At 43.7% G+C, this 18,721-nt stretch overlaps 1 protein-coding gene across 2 annotated transcripts in view; it reads right to left on the bottom strand.

Annotated features, from left to right (window-relative positions):
- Positions 1 to 18,721, bottom strand: part of DNASE2B (deoxyribonuclease 2 beta) — a 218,772-nt gene that overhangs the window by 38,764 nt on the left and 161,287 nt on the right. For both annotated transcript variants that reach the window (XM_086954297.1, XM_086954299.1), the window contains exon 5: positions 9,175 to 9,372. In XM_086954297.1, the coding sequence (XP_086810423.1) occupies positions 9,175 to 9,372 (198 nt within the window). The remainder of the gene's footprint in view (positions 1 to 9,174; positions 9,373 to 18,721) is intronic.

Here is an 18,721-nt window from a genome sequence, read left to right as displayed (position 1 = left end):
AGACTACGATCAGTCGACAATTGTTTGAGGGCCTGGTACTCATCATAGTTAAGATTATAGGGTGGCTTGGGGACAAACTTGATAAGTTTAGAAATTTTAGAGCTGACACTTTTCTCAAATATCCCAACCTCAGGACCAACTTGCTCAATGGTAGGTGTAAATACTGAAGTGGGTCGGAAACCAGAGGTGTTATTCTCCCCTTCGTAATTTTTTCCCAAAAAGAACTTCTTGAGGCGGATTTTTCGAAAAAAGGCTTGTAAATCCTTATTAAGTTCGAATGCATTGAAAGGGGCACTCGGTACAAAGGATAACCCGCGTGATAGGACTGCTACAGTATTTTCTTGTAGGGTTTTTTTTGACAAGTTGAAAATGGGGATAAGGGACTGATCGATGGAAATCTCTAATTTCTCCAATATCGATTTTGTCTGGTCTCCAGAAAACGTGGCTGGTTCTCCGTCTGATGGAAACCTGTGTTCTGATAGCGTCCCCTTTCCGATGGTCTGAATCGCACACGATTCGTCCCTCGGCGGTTCCCTAAAAAATGATGAGATCTTTGAGGGCCCTCATAATTGTTCCTTCTGTCCGGAGGGTTTTCATTGGAAGTAGATCCACCCTCATCCGATTCAGAAGTGTTTGAGAAAGTCCGCACTTGCCTATTCGACCAGTATTGTCGGTCATTTTGTTGGTCCGACCAAACATCTCCGAGTACATTCCTTTAAGGTAGGGTCTCATTCACTTCACGTTTGGAGATGCATTATGTCAGAGTAACGACACCCCTATATGTTGTGTGTAGTCTATTTAGTAGTTTTCTCATCTATTCCTTTCAGGTCGTTCCCTTCTGCTTAAAAGGCATCCTTGTTATTTCCTGTATTAACTACAGTTTTTGCCAATTACTTTGAGGTATTTCTTTATTTGTTTCTTTCCTGTTGTCCTCACTTTGTCATCTTTCACTATCGTTAGACTTGTGTCACATTTATTTTCTCATGTCTTCATTAGATATTTCATGCTGTCTGCGGAATTGTTGTCTCTGCATTCTTGCTCCCTGTGAACGCCTGGATCTTATGTGGGGCCATCCTTAAATTTTAACCTCCTGACCTGTGGAAACTGGAGTTTATTTATCGTGTGGATAAGGTCTCTCATTCATCTATAGACCGCCCCTGGATATCTAGACTGGCCTCGTTTACCTTAGCTTTCTAGGTAGACTACTTCTCCTCGAACTGGTTCCAAATATGGGTGCACCTTCCCTTGTCCTGGAGAACTTTTGGTCTTACTTGGCTATACACCTTTCTTTATCTATATCTCACTTGGTTGTTGAGTTCTACTACTTGTGGGATATAAGGACAGTCTTACTTTGAGTGAATTTTATGTCTTTGGTTGATTGAATATTTGTTGTCTTGCTTACTCGCTCTCCTAGGCCACCTTCTCGTAATTTTACTTAATTTGGATTAGTCCTTAAATTATATTTTTTTCCCCCACAGATTACCCTCCCTCAGCCTTGCTGTTACCTAGGACCGCCTCTCAAGACCTTGCCACAGACATTAATTCTGTGTCTGTCCATGTTTTTACCAAGTGCGCCCTGATGAAGGAAGCCTCTTATGGCACTTGTCCGAAACGCGCGTCGGCGCTTTTCTTGTCTTTGTGTGGATTGATATGGATGTGAATACATGTGTGTGGAAGTGATGGTATAAAAGTGATGCTTGTATGTATGAGTGGATGAATTTGGTGCCTTTCTTTAAACTGATCTTGCGTGTCCTAGCTTTTTAAACTGTCATTTATTCCTTGATGATTAAATTTTCTAATGTTTAAATGAATTTATCTAAAAGAAATATTTTGATGTTTACATGTGAAAAAAATGAAAATTAAAAACTCTTTTGAATATAATCTTTTGTATTATTATGTGTGGGTTAGCCGCTGATGTGGGTTGAATTTCTGTACTTTGTTTATTAGGGAACACCCTTTCATGTTTTTTCCTTCTGGTCTCGCCCTGGCGGGTTGTTCCCCCCTTTTTGTAGTTATTCCTTAGATACAGGGTCCCTCTTCTGTTTATTTTGTTGATTCCCGGCACTTTTGCCGTGAGGGTTAGATAGGTCCCTCTCCTTGGCCGTGAGTATAGCAAGACTGGCTTGTTTGTGGAACCATATTGTCCTGGTTCTGTCACTCTTGTATGACTGTGTTTTCAAGGTTCACGTTTCACCCCCTTTTTTTCATTCTCTTCACTCTAGAAGCCCTGTTTTTTTCATGGGGTTTTGAATACACTGCTTTAACATATATCTAACCTGTGTGGCCCCCTTCCGTTACATCCTTCCTCCCCTTCTCTCGAGATCTTTGGCGATGGATGCCATTAAAACCTTTGGTTTCAGTGAGGAAGACTTCACCAGGTTACTTGGGCCGAATACATCATCAGAACAAACCTCGACACGTAGCAATAGTGCAAATGATGAATGGCTTAAACTTCTTAACCTAAAAAAGAAATCAAAAAGGACAGAGTCCCACGCAGACTTTATGATTAAATATCTAAAAGCTGGAGTCATACCCAATGGGTTGCGTATTAGAAATATACCAGGCCTGTTCGTTGAATTGCGCCTTTTTCTAGAAAGATGGTCATTAATAGCCAATCGCTGTTCTAGAGACCTCATGCTACTTATTATTGAGACAGCCAGAGAGGTAGTAGCAGAACTGCTTAAAGAAATTACAGCAATGGAAGAGTCGCTTCTTAAAAATGATGTAGTGGGTGACGCCAAACGCAAACTTGAAGAAGTCAATTTAGAACTAGACTCATTTAATGAATACATAATCAAGAGGAAGGCTGAGAAGCTTAAGAAAGATATTCGATTCTTCTCTGAAGAAAGAGTTTATCCCTATTTGCATGCCCAATATTACACCACTCGGGATTCGTACCAACAAAATGACCGACAATACTGGTCGAATAGGCAAGTGCGGACTTTCTCAAACACTTCTGAATCGGATGAGGGTGGATCTACTTCCAATGAAAACCCTCCGGACAGAAGGAACAATTATGAGGGCCCTCAAAGATCTCATCATTTTTTAGGGAACCGCCGAGGGACGAATCGTGTGCGATTCAGACCATCGGAAAGGGGACGCTATCAGAACACAGGTTTCCATCAGACAGAGAACCAGCCACGTTTTCTGGAGACCAGACAAAATCGATATTGGAGAAATTAGAGATTTCCATCGATCAGTCCCTTATCCCCATTTTCAACTTGTCAAAAAAAACCCTACAAGAAAATACTGTAGCAGTCCTATCACGCGGGTTATCCTTTGTACCGAGTGCCCCTTTCAATGCATTCGAACTTAATAAGGATTTACAAGCCTTTTTTCGAAAAATCCGCCTCAAGAAGTTCTTTTTGGGAAAAAATTACGAAGGGGAGAATAACACCTCTGGTTTCCGACCCACTTCAGTATTTACACCTACCATTGAGCAAGTTGGTCCTGAGGTTGGGATATTTGAGAAAAGTGTCAGCTCTAAAATTTCTAAACTTATCAAGTTTGTCCCCAAGCCACCCTATAATCTTAACTATGATGAGTACCAGGCCCTCAAACAATTGTCGACTGATCGTAGTCTTACTGTGAAACCATGCGACAAGGGGGGTGGTATCACAGTCCTCGATAGTGATGAGTATAAGGAACAGATCTTGCTCATGCTTAGCAACCAAGAACACTATCGCAGAGTGGCTAATTACCCGTCTAAAAGAATTATGACTGAGATTTCAACGGTTACATATAGTGCCCTTCAACGTGGGTCTATCTGCAAGCAAGAATTTGATTTCTTTAATAAATCTTTTTTCAAAATACCAGTCCTATATGGACTGCCCAAAATGCACAAAAGCCTTACTTGTCCACCTTTTAGGCCGATTGTTTCAACCATTGGGTCGTTAACCGAACCCCTTTCCAAATTTGTTGATTCTTGCCTCTCCCCTATTGTGAGTGGCCTTCCTGCATTCGTCCGTGATACTGGACACCTCATCACTAAAATTGAGGGATTAGAATTCAACATCAACTCCGACCTCCTTGTCTCTATGGACATTGAGGCATTGTACTCAAATATTCCCCAGGAGGGTGCCCTCCAAGCGGTTAAGGAAATTCTTAGAGACTCTGAATGCCCCTCTGAGAAACTTTTTGTCCTTGAATGTTTGGGTATCGTGCTAAATGAAAACTATTTTGAATTTGACAAATCCATCTATAAACAAGTTCTTGGCATTAGTATGGGCGCAGCATGTGCTCCAAATGTGGCTAATTCATACATGGGGATTTTTGAAAAGAAACACATATATAATGAGATCGCCCCGTTTTTTGAAAATGTCACGAACTACAATCGATTTATTGATGACATCTTCTTCATCTGGCGAGGCTCCCGAGACCAACTTGATGAATTTATCTTATGGATCAACCTCTGTGATTCCCATCTTAAATTCACTGCTAACATCAGCCCCTTGAAGATTGAATTTTTGGATATCTGGATTCAGGTCATCAATGGACATATAGAGGTTTCCCTTTACACCAAGCCCACAGCACGTAACACCCTCTTGATGTATGACAGTTTCCACCCTCGTACGCAGAGAAACAATATACCCTTCAGCCAGTTCCTCCGACTCCGTCGGAATTGTACTGATCCGAGGGACTTTGAAGTTCATGCCACTGCTATGAAGAAAAAATTTCTTGATAGGGGATACCCTAATAGGCTTATTAGGGACTCTTACAAAAGAGCCAAATATTACAACCGGGAAGCTCTTCTGGAAACCAAAAACCAAAAAACAGATGACAAGTTGGTGTTGGTTACTACCCACTCCAACTTTAATGAGAAGCTTCGATTTGTTATCAATTCTCAGTGGCATCTTCTTAACCTCGACAAAACTATGGATAAATTTGAGAAACCTATTTTTGCCTTTCGGCGCAATAGGAATCTCAGAAATGTCCTGGTTAGAGCCTCTCTGCCTGATGTGCCCACGGCTAACCTACGCAGCATCACTGGGGCGAATCCCATTTGTGGGAGTCATAAATGTGGCGGATGTCACGCTTGTGATAATATCATAACTGTCCCCGAGTTTGTTTGGAACAAAAAAAGAATTGTGTTGAAAGATATGACGAATTGCAGGACCAGCAATGTTGTATATTTCATCACATGTCCGTGCCCCAAGGGCTATGTAGGAGAAACAGGGAGGGAGTGCAGAACCAGGTTATCGGAGCATAAATCATGCATTAGAAACCTGCGCCCTGGAGCACCCCTTGTTGCACATTGGAAAGCCTGTAATCACACCCTGGAAGACCTTAAATGGCTCATTTTGGAAAAAATAAAACATCCCAAGGATGGTAACATTGATGCCATTAGGGCTAAAAGAGAAGTTTTTTGGATTTTTTATCTTGAGACGGCTGTCTCAGGACTTAATGAATCTATACCTTGGGAGAATGCCATACTGTAAGTGACTCGTAGACCTTTCACCCCTAGGATTTTTTCATGTTCTTCTCTGCCCTTTAGCCTTGTTTATGGCTGGATCTGCACTAGAAACTTGCGACTTGTAATATAGTCCTCCTCTTGTATTTATTTCTCTGGTGTATTTTATTTTTGTTTAACTGTATGGGGTTCTAGTATCCGTTTTTTTATTACCTCCCCTTTGTCTTAAATTGGTTATTGGTTTATCGGCCTCGTCCCTTTGTATTTCATTGACATAAAATCTTTTTTCCTGGTAGTCGGGCCGATTAGTCTGTCTTTTCTGTTTATTCCTGGTTGTTTATTTGTTTAGTCCTTTGTTTATGTTTGTCATTCGTACCCCCTTTTTTCTTGGTCCATCTTTCATTTCTTTGGCACACAGGGCTTGGCATTCGTAACTCTTTTCCTAGTCCACTGTTTATTTCTTTGGCACACAGGTGCTCGGTATTTTCTATCCGGGCGTGTGTATTTAATCCCGCCTCCTCGCGTGTGTCTTTTACCGACGAAAACCTTCACGCTGCATGGAGAAGGAGCTCCGCGTCTGTCATCCGCGAGGACGCCGCTTTCTATCCGGACCCTCGGGTCTATTCAGGTTAGTTTATATTGACCATGTGCCACTCTCGCTGCTTTCCACTTTACCTTCTGTTACCGGTGCCCGCTTCTTTTTACAATTATGGAGGCTTTATATTCAGTATGGAGTCTTTCAACCTACTCTTCATTTTTCTTTTAGGCCCCCAATTTTCCTTTGGAATTGACTTCCTGTACTTGCGGGATATTCCTTGTCCCCATTTTACCTCCGACCAAACATCTCCGAGTACATTCCTTTAAGGTAGGGTCTCATTCACTTCACGTTTGGAGATGCATTATGTCAGAGTAACGACACCCCTATATGTTGTGTGTAGTCTATTTAGTAGTTTTCTCATCTATTCCTTTCAGGTCGTTCCCTTCTGCTTAAAAGGCATCCTTGTTATTTCCTGTATTAACTACAGTTTTTGCCAATTACTTTGAGGTATTTCTTTATTCGTTTCTTTCCTGTTGTCCTCACTTTGTCATCTTTCACTATCGTTAGACTTGTGTCACATTTATTTTCTCATGTCTTCATTAGATATTTCATGCTGTCTGCGGAATTGTTGTCTCTGCATTCTTGCTCCCTGTGAACGCCTGGATCTTATGTGGGGCCATCCTTAAATTTTAACCTCCTGACCTGTGGAAACTGGAGTTTATTTATCGTGTGGATAAGGTCTCTCATTCATCTATAGACCGCCCCTGGATATCTAGACTGGCCTCGTTTACCTTAGCTTTCTAGGTAGACTACTTCTCCTCGAACTGGTTCCAAATATGGGTGCACCTTCCCTTGTCCTGGAGAACTTTTGGTCTTACTTGGCTATACACCTTTCTTTATCTATATCTCACTTGGTTGTTGAGTTCTACTACTTGTGGGATATAAGGACAGTCTTACTTTGAGTGAATTTTATGTCTTTGGTTGATTGAATATTTGTTGTCTTGCTTACTCGCTCTCCTAGGCCACCTTCTCGTAATTTTACTTAATTTGGATTAGTCCTTAAATTATATTTTTTTCCCCCACAGATTACCCTCCCTCAGCCTTGCTGTTACCTAGGACCGCCTCTCAAGACCTTGCCACAGACATTAATTCTGTGTCTGTCCATGTTTTTACCAAGTGCGCCCTGATGAAGGAAGCCTCTTATGGCACTTGTCCGAAACGCGCGTCGGCGCTTTTCTTGTCTTTGTGTGGATTGATATGGATGTGAATACATGTGTGTGGAAGTGATGGTATAAAAGTGATGCTTGTATGTATGAGTGGATGAATTTGGTGCCTTTCTTTAAACTGATCTTGCGTGTCCTAGCTTTTTAAACTGTCATTTATTCCTTGATGATTAAATTTTCTAATGTTTAAATGAATTTATCTAAAAGAAATATTTTGATGTTTACATGTGAAAAAAATGAAAATTAAAAACTCTTTTGAATATAATCTTTTGTATTATTATGTGTGGGTTAGCCGCTGATGTGGGTTGAATTTCTGTACTTTGTTTATTAGGGAACACCCTTTCATGTTTTTTCCTTCTGGTCTCGCCCTGGCGGGTTGTTCCCCCCTTTTTGTAGTTATTCCTTAGATACAGGGTCCCTCTTCTGTTTATTTTGCTGCCTCGATATAGCCACCCAAGGACTGACCTGTGAAAAGGGTCTTGTGCCTCATTTGTGTTATTTACCAGCAGTAGCGAAGGTGTCATATTTCTCTCTGCTCAGAGACCTATTGGAGCAAGGGCCATCCCCGCGCACAGCTAATGTTAGTCCTGTTCTTCCTTATCACAGTCCTTGTGAAAAGGCAAAATTGGACTCGGAAGTTTCACTTGTTGTTTATTGTCTTCCTGGTGGAGTGTGATGTTCTTATACCTTCCGTTTGGGTGGATAAGTGAAGTCAAACGTTATTAAATATTCGAACTATCATAGGTCTCATCCTTGCGACCTACAGGCTTTGGCAAGGGTTTTAAAAATATTTTAATGTAAATACGTTGCATATTCTACTTAAGTAAAGTCTTCGAATCTGGTAACATTTGTGAACTCCCTTTCCTTTAGTAGAATTTTGTATTGCAATTCTAATTTACTTTACTAAGTATTGGCAAAGCCAGAGGTCTCTGTTATACATGGTTGAGGTATTGGGCTTCCAATGTAATTCGAACGTATGTCTTTCATCATGGGGTTTGTTTGACATTGCATAAAATCCCTTATCTGTGCCAAAGCTCACCCTGTTTGTGGCACGACATATATGAGTTGGGTATACACCTTGACACACTAACCCCCTGATGAATGATATGTTTGAAAACCACTGCAGTCATTTTGACAAGTTTTGGAAATGCGTTCAGAAATTATCATTGTGAAATAAGAGAAACAACGTTTTTATGACACTGTGTTGGTTGAAAATCAAAAGATAAAATATCTGCTTTCAATTAATACATTTATAAAAAAAATAACTAAGTTATAATGGAATTAATCGAATTCGGCTTTTAGCTTCGTCATAGCAGTGCATATGCGGGACTGCCATATTATGAAATAAGCAGCTTTTGTTTACAACACATGGGCCCATTTAAGAAATTGAGGTAACCATCATGCACAATGACGAATTTTCTAGGTATTATTCTTATGAAGGAGTTTCTGTGGGTGGTAGGGGACAATGGCAATTGCAAGAAAGATTGGGAGTGAGGTGTGGGATAATGATGGATGTCCAGGCATTACATTTGGAAAAGGGACTGATGAGTGAGGTCTGAGGTTGGCAGGACTCCAAGTGTTCTATATTTTTAAAATAAAATATTAAATGAGGGAAAGAGGGCCGGGTAAATGTGGAAGATAGTTTTAGGAAATCGGATACATATGTTTTAATGAATGCTTTGTATAGAGGAGGTGATGGTAGATCATGATGTACATGGCTTCTTCAGGACTCCTCGCCCCTTATGCAGCTAATCTATGGGAAGAGTTTTCAGGACACCTTGGGTGGCATCTGAAGCATATAACTGCAGAAGGGCAACAGTCAATAAAGAGGAGCTTTCCACCTCGGGGGTCCAAGGGACATCATAGACTTCTCTCGCTCATTGTCTCTGATTTAACAAGCTTTTGTATGTGATGTCATTAGACCTAGCTTTGTCACTTACATTTATAACTGTATGTACAGAAATGATTCATGATGGTAACCAGACTTGCTTTGTTGTTCTTACCATCAATGAAGGAGTGGGATTTAGCAAAGTTCACAAATAGTTCTCCTTGGGCTGACTGGAGCTTTGCAATGCTCTTTCTCGGTATCCAAGACTGGTGGGAACCAAGGCACATTTTCTGCAAATGTATCAACTCTTGTTGAAAGGTTTGAGGAATCGAACAGTTGTAGACCTTTGGATTGTACAATAGTAACTGTCTTGCTATGAAAAGGAAATAAAAAAGGCACATTAAACAAGCAAAATAAACATAGCAGTTATAACAAAGAAGCTCTAATCTGGCGGGAAAGAGAAACACTGTAGGAATCTGGCTTTCAAAAATACACATTTAGCAGAGTGTAAAGCCTGTTTCTCTGATGTGGGTGCTCAGCAGGTAAAACAGGGCATTCGAGAGTGTCCTTCTGTTCATAGCACCCATTGACTAAAGGACTTACACATTTTAGGAACCCATGGAGTATGCACCTGGGCAATTGTCCTGGCAAGTAGTTAGGGCCAAAACTCTGAAACTACATGAACATGTGGTGCGGAGGTCTAAAGTCTATGGTTTGCATCACCTGCTGCTAGTAAAAGAACAGATGACAAGGTAAATAGCTGCTAATCATTAAGCACCTGGCTGCAGTATCGTGAACGTATCACAGACAAATGTTGAAATCGTTAACAGCTTAGCTGACCACCAAAGCTGAAAAATCTACTGTGCAATGTGCCACTGACTTCTGGATCTAAGCAGGTTTTCAGATCGCCCTTCTAACGTGTTTTCTGGTGTTTCAGCTGTCTGCCTGACTTTTTGTTACTAATTCTTTCAAATATACATACACTTCTCTTTGGCTGAACCTGGAGGCTTATTTCTCTCTTACCTCATGCTATTAGATGTTTGGCAAATCATTCCTCCTCCTATTCAATGCTTGCTTTAAAATGCGGGAGGCAAAATATATTATACCACAAGTACAATGAATCATCACAGAATCAATTGCTTCTCTTGTACAATGCCTGGTATACATAAAGCAATATATACTTCTGTGTTTTGGTTTTTAAGTGCAGAAGAGTTTTAAAATATTTTTATCGCGGCTCACAAAGCTATTGGCTTTGCCAGTGCTTGTTACTTTTGTTTCAAATGCAAAGTTATAACACGATTAAAGGTCCTTACATTGTATTGGGATGGGGGAGTCATTCTCCGAAAATTATAGCTCCATTTATGTAAATTATTTTGTGCTGTAGATTCACGTGGGGAAGGGAGAATCTGGTATTTCAAAGAAAGAAAATTAGTATTTGAAAAACTGCTTAGGTAGGCAATGGCACATTATTGGTTCTGAATCGACTATCTTACTTTTATGAGGAGCTTGTAAGGAAAGCTAGCATGCCTAAGTACAAGAAAAGTATGCAACCGTAAGAGATTAACACACTATGAAATTGTAAAGCATCAAATACTTTTTTGAAAAATCGTGGTTTTATTTCTTTACAAAATCGTCTCTCAAATAAATCTAAAGCTATAATTACATGTAGGTTGATGACATACAGATATCATTAGTTATGTGGTTTGGACGCAGGTTTAAGCTTAGTTTTAGGGTTATCATAAGATTTAGGGCTGGGGATAAAATAAGATTAGTACTTGTGCTATGCCTAAACTTCGAAGTAAGGTAAGGCCTTAATATGTATGTATAAGCTCAGAAATTCGTTTAGAGTCTGTTTTTGGGTCAGGGTTATGCTTAGGCATAGAGTTGGGGGCTTATTCCGATTCGGGAAAAACCACTCCGAATAGCCGAACGGAGCGTTTTTCCCGTACGAATCGTACCCTGCAACCTCCCACGTACGTATGATGAAGTACGATTCGTACCAGAAGCAGGACTCCGTACGAATCGTACAAAGACCTTACAACTCTAATCTCCGTATGATTCTCCCTCAGAAGCTGCTGTACGCGACATCCATACGGTTCAAAGCAGGTTTTCCAAACCCAGCAAGTACGATTCGTGTCAGGTACGCCCCGTACGACACTTTTTTTACGGAGCCCAAAACGTCCCGAGAAGCAGAGTACGCCTCAAAACAGGTACGGAACGGCCCCCCCTGGGTGTACGCACCGTACTCCTGCGATGATGGGGTGTACGCACCATACTCCATGATCGCAGGGTGTGCGGTGTGTACACCCTGCGATCATGGGCTACAGTGTGTACACCCCATGATCGCAGGGGTACGCACCGTACCCCTGCGATCATGGGGTGTACGCACTGTATGGTGCGTATGTAATAGTGTCGTTGTCCGTATGAATCGCCCTTACCTGACGTGGCATGTTTACAAATCGTACAGAGAGGGCTCCGGATACGATTCGGAGGGATGCTTTTTTTCCCAGATCGGAATCGGCCCCTTAGTGTTAGACTAAGACCCAGAAATATGGTCATATTTATAATTAGGTTCACAGATTAGGGTGAATGTTAGGATTAGATTTAGCATTGTTTAATCGATGCATTTTTTTTCTTCAATTTTTTTATGCTCTTTAGGATTACATTTTCAAGATTATAGTCATGAGATTTGTGATTACATTTTGTGTATTTAAATGTTAGTACTTTATTTTCAACATTATAGTTTGGTATCCTGACCTACTGTGCCCATCACACGAAAGATTACCTATTGCGTATGCATTTGCAACATTTGTTATCTGTTAGAGTGCCCATCGCAAACAGCTCCAAACTACAGTTGCAGGGAGGAGAGCTTTGCTTTAACTGGAGGACCTAATTAGAGAAACATAATCCAGCTCCTCCCTCCGAATGAACAAAAAAGAAGAAAGTGTACCATTGCTTCAAACACTTGTCTTCTACTCTTCCCTCGATCATCTGTGAGCCCAACTCCACTCAGTGCTGCTACTGAACGTTTTCCCAACATGAACTTTGTATACAGTCTTCTTATGATAAAGACATCATTTAGGATTTAGGCAAGATACTCACTGAAACGTAATAGCATGTTTGAATCAACATAGAATGGGCCACTTGGCTTGTGGCTGCCTCCACTTCAGCTATGGTGCAAGGGTGCCGGTGATAGCACTAGCGCAGGGGGAAACACAAGTATGCACCATATGGTTGTAAATATGGTGCACATCTCAGAAAAGAAGACAGGGCTGATAAGGGAATCATAAAAAGCAGGGCTGGGCATCTGAGATTAACCTTTTGATGCACATATCACTGTGCTGACCTCCAAGTATCAACTCTGGTCACTCGCATGAATTGTGTTGGGGGGTCAATCAGCTTCGAAGTCTTGACTGTTGTGACAGACAGTCTTTCATGTGGAAAGAAGGAAAAGAGAAGTGTCCACTTTAGAAGAAGCAGAACCTTAACATAAAACTTCACAGACTCAGACCCTAAATTACATTTTGGTGTCTGGAAATGAACTTTAAGAAAGGAAGGCTGAGGCTCAAAATGCGCCATCTGCTAAGCAGACAGATGGGCTATGTGAGAAGGGGAAGCTCTGCAAGGTTTCTTGCTGTGACCAGGACAGGGGGCATGGGCCTGCTAGTCTTCATGCTGTGTGAGGGGGCCTCACTTATGACATTAAGATCACCTGCCATGGAGCCTGGACCCCCGGCACCTGCCTGCTTGCCAAGACTAGTGTGCCTTCAAGGAAGAGGAGAGCATTGGAGGGAGCGAAGTCCAGTGAGGAACTCTGCAAGAGGATTCCCTGAGTGACGTGTGAGGATGTTCACTGATTGGGTCATGGCCCATGTGCATGTCGGCTCAGTGATCCCCAGATGCCAGAAGAGGCCCAAAAGAGAATGATCCGTGAGTTAAGCATGGTTTGGGCCTGGACGAACAAGTACTGCAATGCTGTGGTGACCCCTTATGACAGAGGGGGGCACCAGTAACTTTACTGCGTCCAGAAATGTTGAGACTCCTAACCATCTTGGCATAGGTGCCTGCACCATGATAGTCTGCTTCTGTGCTGTCAAGAGCCAGAGCAACCTCATATGCCAGGAGGAGCTGCAGAAACTTGACAGAGGGATACAGGTTGCTGCCCAAAGTAGATACCGAGGCTTTGTTCATTGGGTTGAACCTACAATGTGAGGGAACTGACCTGACTGGCCACTGAGGACTGCCAAGGACGCCATGGACACAATGCATCTTGCTCTTGGAACGCCCTTCCAACTCACTTAAAATACATAAAACATCTCTTGGACTTCAGAAAACTACAACAACCTGCCTTTTTGACTCTTTATGAATCATCCCTTCTCAGGCTAGACACTGTTAAGTAGGCTCTGGTCGAGCTTAGCGCCAAGACACCCCTTTGGGTAATCGCTGCGTGTTTCCAAATAAATTAACATAACTTTAGCCTATAAATCAGAGGAGATGATTGACTACCACGCTTATTATATCAGGCTAAGTATGCTCCCACTCTACGAGGGAGGGGATAGTGTTGGAGTTGTAATTTCTATTGGAAAGAGGTGCTAGATAACTAACACAGAAGCTGAACATTTTGCTTACAGAGAGCATTTGGAAGGCTGTTGGGAACCGGAGCACCACTAACTTCAGTTTCTTTAGGATCCTCTCCAGGCGCTTGACATCTTCAGGGTCGGTATGGGTGCTGAGGTCTTGTCGATTTGATAGGATTCTTTGGAAGGCACTGTTGTTTGAGTCTTCTATGTGTTGCCAGTGATTGCTAAAGGCCACTGGGCTCAGTTGGTAGTCCTGTTGTCTCTTGGCAACGTCGGTCTCTGGTATCCCAGTTTAACTTTATTCAAACTATTCCCACTAGTAATCACACTAGCTGGGAATGACTACATAGTGCAAATGTGGGACACCAAGGCATCCTCAGGGAGTCCTGTGTTATGATGATGATCTTGAACCAAGACCAGCCTGTTTATCTCACTCCAAAATTGTTTACTGTTGGTTTGCTTACCAGGCATGAAGAGTTTGTTCCATATTCCTGACTGGTAAATCTTTTTTTGTTTGCCAGCATTCTTTGTTGTAAGTTTTTCTCAGCTGCTGAAGTGCTGTTCTATAGAGCATTTTGCCTATTTTTACATTCTGAGAGAGCATTCTTACTTCTCTACTGATCTGTTTTTCTATTTCACGCAGCTCTTTTGTATACCAATTCTGTCTTTGGGGTAATAGGGAGGCTGATTTGTCTTGCTGGTTGAAGTCGACAATTGAACCCGTTGGAAATGCAATGAGTAGGTTCCTTATTAGGTCCTCCCGTGTATAATATCCTGCATCTTTGGTTTTGCCCTGAGTGTTGTCTGAGGGGATATAAACCAGGGCTATGATTAGCTCTGTATTTGAAACGATCCAAGTTATAACAATAAGGAAGTGAGCTCAAACCAGTCATTGCCATCAGATGTAAGGATGCAAATTCTATTTTGAATACTTGGGGAAATTGATCACTTTCAGGACGGACCTTGATTTTGAATGACTTAAGCAGGGAAAATTATTCGCTATTTATTTAAAGGTAATCTATGATTGAGCGAGCCCAACCACTGAAAAAGTTAAGCTGCCGACTTATCCTTTTTAAAGTTGGCGTACAACATTTTTAAGACTTGACTTTCTATCTTTTGACGTACATTTAAAGATAAGTCTGCTTGGTTTCTTACTTTGCTGTGAAGGAAATGAATTAGAAATAAATGAGTTTTGAAAAAGTCTGACTGTGACTATAAAGTGCTAAATTTGATGTCATTTTTGCAGAGTCTTTAATAGTGTTACCAAGGTTGAGGTCCTCTCTGTCTTCTTTGATGTGCATGGATAGATGGATACCTTTAGATGGAAACGGGCCTTCAGAGGTTCATGTTGACCTTTAGGGCATCCTTACGATGGCGGGCGGACTGCCCGCCCGCCATAGGTGCGCCGGCCCCGCCATGCCAATCAGGATTTGAATGACCCAGGGCAGTCGAATCCCACATTTCTTACATTGCGGCAGGCGGTGCTGTAAGCAGCACCCGCCGCAATGTAAAAAATGCATGTTGTGCATTTGCATGCACAACGTGACAGGCACCGCGGGGTGCCTGCCACCTTGTGCATGCAAATGTAGGGGGCACCATGGGTACCCCCCAAATGCACCCTCCACCCCCCAATACCCCGGGGGCCTGCAACGGCCCCCAATACAAAAGACTGCATGCCTTTCCATGGCGGCATAGCCGCTATGGAATGGCCATCTCCGCCAGGCATGCTGATATGGATGGCGTGTCTTCCAGACACCGCCACCATATTAGGCCCGAGATCTGCCTGGCAGGCAATCAGAGAGATTGCATGCCGACGGAGATGCAGCGGACGGTCTTTTCTTCCGCCGCTGCGACCCCCGCCTATGTAATATGGCTAGGAGTAAGTGGAGGGTGTGCGGTATAGATGTTTGGCGGATCGCCACTGCCGGTCGGGCGGTGGCGATCCGCCCAACATCATAATTGACCCCCAAGTTTATACTTTGGTAGCCTGTAGCACCCCTGCCCATAAGCCTATGTTTTCTAGTAACCATTTGTATTTTGTTGAAATGAATACGGAGAGGCCCTCCCTTGGGTGCCCATAACATGAGGTCCTAACTGCGGGATGTGGTGTTCCGTATACCCTATTACTGGTGTTAGTTTTAGGCTCCATGTTTCCTGTAATAATATGTTATAAACATAATGAAGGTACTCCATTGTTTCAATATCCAGAGGAATTTTGTCAAATCCAAATACATTCCAGGTAAAGATTTTAATGTGGTCTGGCTCAATTGAAACTTGCTGTTCATCAGGACCAACTGTGGTCTAAAACTTGCAGCAGCCAGGACCATTCTTGAGTTTTCTCATCCATAGTGAAAATTATGAAGTGCCTTACGGGCCCTTTTTCTATTGATTTCACTATTGTTAGCTTTGGCAGGTTAGTAGGTGGAAACTCTGCCCCAAAATCCCTCTCAGGTTGACATGTCTATTAGCTGGGCTTGTTAATCTGGGCAGTCCTAATATTGAGTTAGTAGGAGGCAGGTTTGCAGGTAGCACAGGGCCTGGGTATCTTAGTGGACACCCTCTTAACTCGATCTCTCATTTATGGAAGAGTTCCTGCTAATGAAGCACTTGGTTAGCGGTGTCACTTGTAGCCCATGTAGCTAAAATTGCTTCCTGTTCACTTTAATAGGGATGTGGTTGAACTTCTATTGCTTTTAAGTGATATGAGTTAAGGTGACCTAGTCAGCTGATTTCCTCTGTTAGTTTCAAAACCGCACCTGAATTTAAACTTTCAAATGCCCCTCTTGATGTATAATGGGGGATGAATGTTAATTTTGGAGGTGAGGATTTCTGGATAGGTCCCTGGTTCGAATCTTCCTGTAGTTTTACCCAGATCTGCAACATGTCCTAGTGGAGGCTCACACCTTGTGCTTTAAGTGCTGCATAGTTGGCACGACTAGATGTCTGGAATTTTGCTTCTGTCGTGTTAAACCGGTTGCACTCTGTTACAGTGGAAGGGTTCCCCTTCATGGTTTCAGTGTCCAATACTGAATCTGAGCTGATAGTCCATTAGTTTTCAAAGGACAGTACATCGGCCAGTTCTTGTTTGCCTTGTTTGCACTGAGTCATCTGCAAATTATCCTGGCTTTGTGCTGCAGATGTTTGGACATTGACCACAAATTATTTACTTTGGGCCGTCAGCAGGTTGTCTTGGCTCTGTACTTTGACCAGGGGTGGCGTTCCTGTTTGCGCATAGTTAGAATCTATAGTTCAGTTGTCTCCTCCTTCTTTCTTATGAAAGAATAAATGTTAAATGCCATGTTGTTGGTGAACTTTTTTTCCCCTGCATTTTGTTAAAGTCTTTTATGTTCTCTTTTGTTTGAGTGGCTAGTTTGATGCTAATCTCTTCCCGGCCAGTTAGTGGAAATGCAGATTCATGCTTAGCCAGAGAGATGTGGTTCAGGGTTGCCCACCTTAATGTTCCCTGGCCTTAAAAGAACTGGCACTGGACTTGCAGTGTTTATGTCTACTGCAATTTGTGATGAGGAAGTCGGGAGTGGTAATGTTGAGTTCACTGGAGCCACAGAAGTTGGTGATAGATCTGGTGGATCCTTTTCTTTTGCCCAGAATTTCCTGGCGGACTTTTTAATTGAGTTTTGACTTCTTGCTAAATCTCTGACAAAATGTTTGGTAATGCCTGTAACTTCTCAAGCAAAGTGGTACATTGACAAGGAGCTTGTTGCATGTAACAATTATCCTGGGAACTGTGGATCAGATAACCTGACCTGACCCTGGTCGGTGACGGTCGCTCTACCCGCCGCGCGGCTCTCCGTGAGTGTGCCCGGTCTCCCTACCTGCCTCTACCTGCTCGCTACCAGTGCTTGTTTTTGTTTCGTTCTCGCCGTCTTTTCTTGCCCTCCCCGCTCCCTACCGCTGCTCCCCTGCGGCCCGCCCCCCCTTTTGCCTTCTGTACCCCGATCCCCTCCCCGCGCCACCCCGCTTCCGCCTCCCAGCTGCTCCTCCCTCCCACTCCACCCCTCCCACTATGCCATTTATGGCAGAGTCCGCGCGCACGCGCAGCGTTTACGAGCAGCGGGCGCGCCGATAGCGCGCCAAAGGCGCGCCAAAGGTAAGCCCGTCTACGCCCGTCCACGCCTGGACTGCGCCCAGCGCCAGGACCCCTGGCCCCTGCCGACACCAGGCCACAGGATGGACCTACGACGCCGCCACCCTCAACGCACTCAACGCCGGCCGATCCCCCGCCTTCTACCAAGCCACCCCGAGGCGCACCCACGGACCCTTTACCTGCCAAGCCTGCAAATACTCCTGCCTCCGGACCTGCACCGCACCCACCAAGACGAGCACCAGCAGCAGCCACCTCAAGTGCAACCTGCTCAACACCCGCTCCGTCCACAGACACGCCGTCGAACTCTGCAACCTGCTCGACACAACATCACCAGACGTCGCCTTCCTCACGGAAACCTGGATGAACGCCTCCTCAGCGCCTGACATCGCCATCGCCATCCCGGACAGATACAAGATCCCCCAGAGGGACAGCGTCAACCAGACTGGAGAAGGCATTGCCATCATACACAAGAACACCATCCGCATCACGACCAGCTCCGACGACACCTTCACCGCCGCCGAACACCTCCACTTCCAGATACACAACGACCCCAAGACCACACTCAGAGGCACCCTCATTTACAGACCCCCGGAACCACGCACACAATTCAGCAAAGACATCACAGACTTCATCAGCCCGCACGCCCTCCCCTCCGCTGACTACATCCTCCTAGGGGACCTCAACTTCCACCTGGAGAACAACAAGGTCAGCAACACCACCACCCTGCGGGACAACCTCGCCAACCTCGGTCTCAAGCAACTGGTGAACACCCCCACCCACTACGCCGGCCACACACTGGACCCAGTCTTATCCTCCAGCAAGTACATCTCCTTCAGCCACTCCAACGGACTTCATTGGACTGACCACAGCTACGTCCACTACAGCTTCAGAAAAACCACGACCCACCACCACCCGCAACAGGCTCCTCGCAGGAACTGGAATAAGATCACCACCGACCAGCTCACCACCTCCCTCAGCCAGAACCCTCCCGCCAGCACAACGGACCCCAACGAAGCAGCCAGCAACCTCACAGAGTG

The sequence above is a fragment of the Lissotriton vulgaris genome, chromosome 1_1 (genome assembly GCF_964263255.1).
Source record: "Lissotriton vulgaris chromosome 1_1, aLisVul1.2, whole genome shotgun sequence".
NCBI lineage: Eukaryota > Metazoa > Chordata > Amphibia > Caudata > Salamandridae > Lissotriton > Lissotriton vulgaris.
Note: the sequence above shows the minus strand (reverse complement) of the source record. Positions and strands in the feature narration are given on the sequence as shown.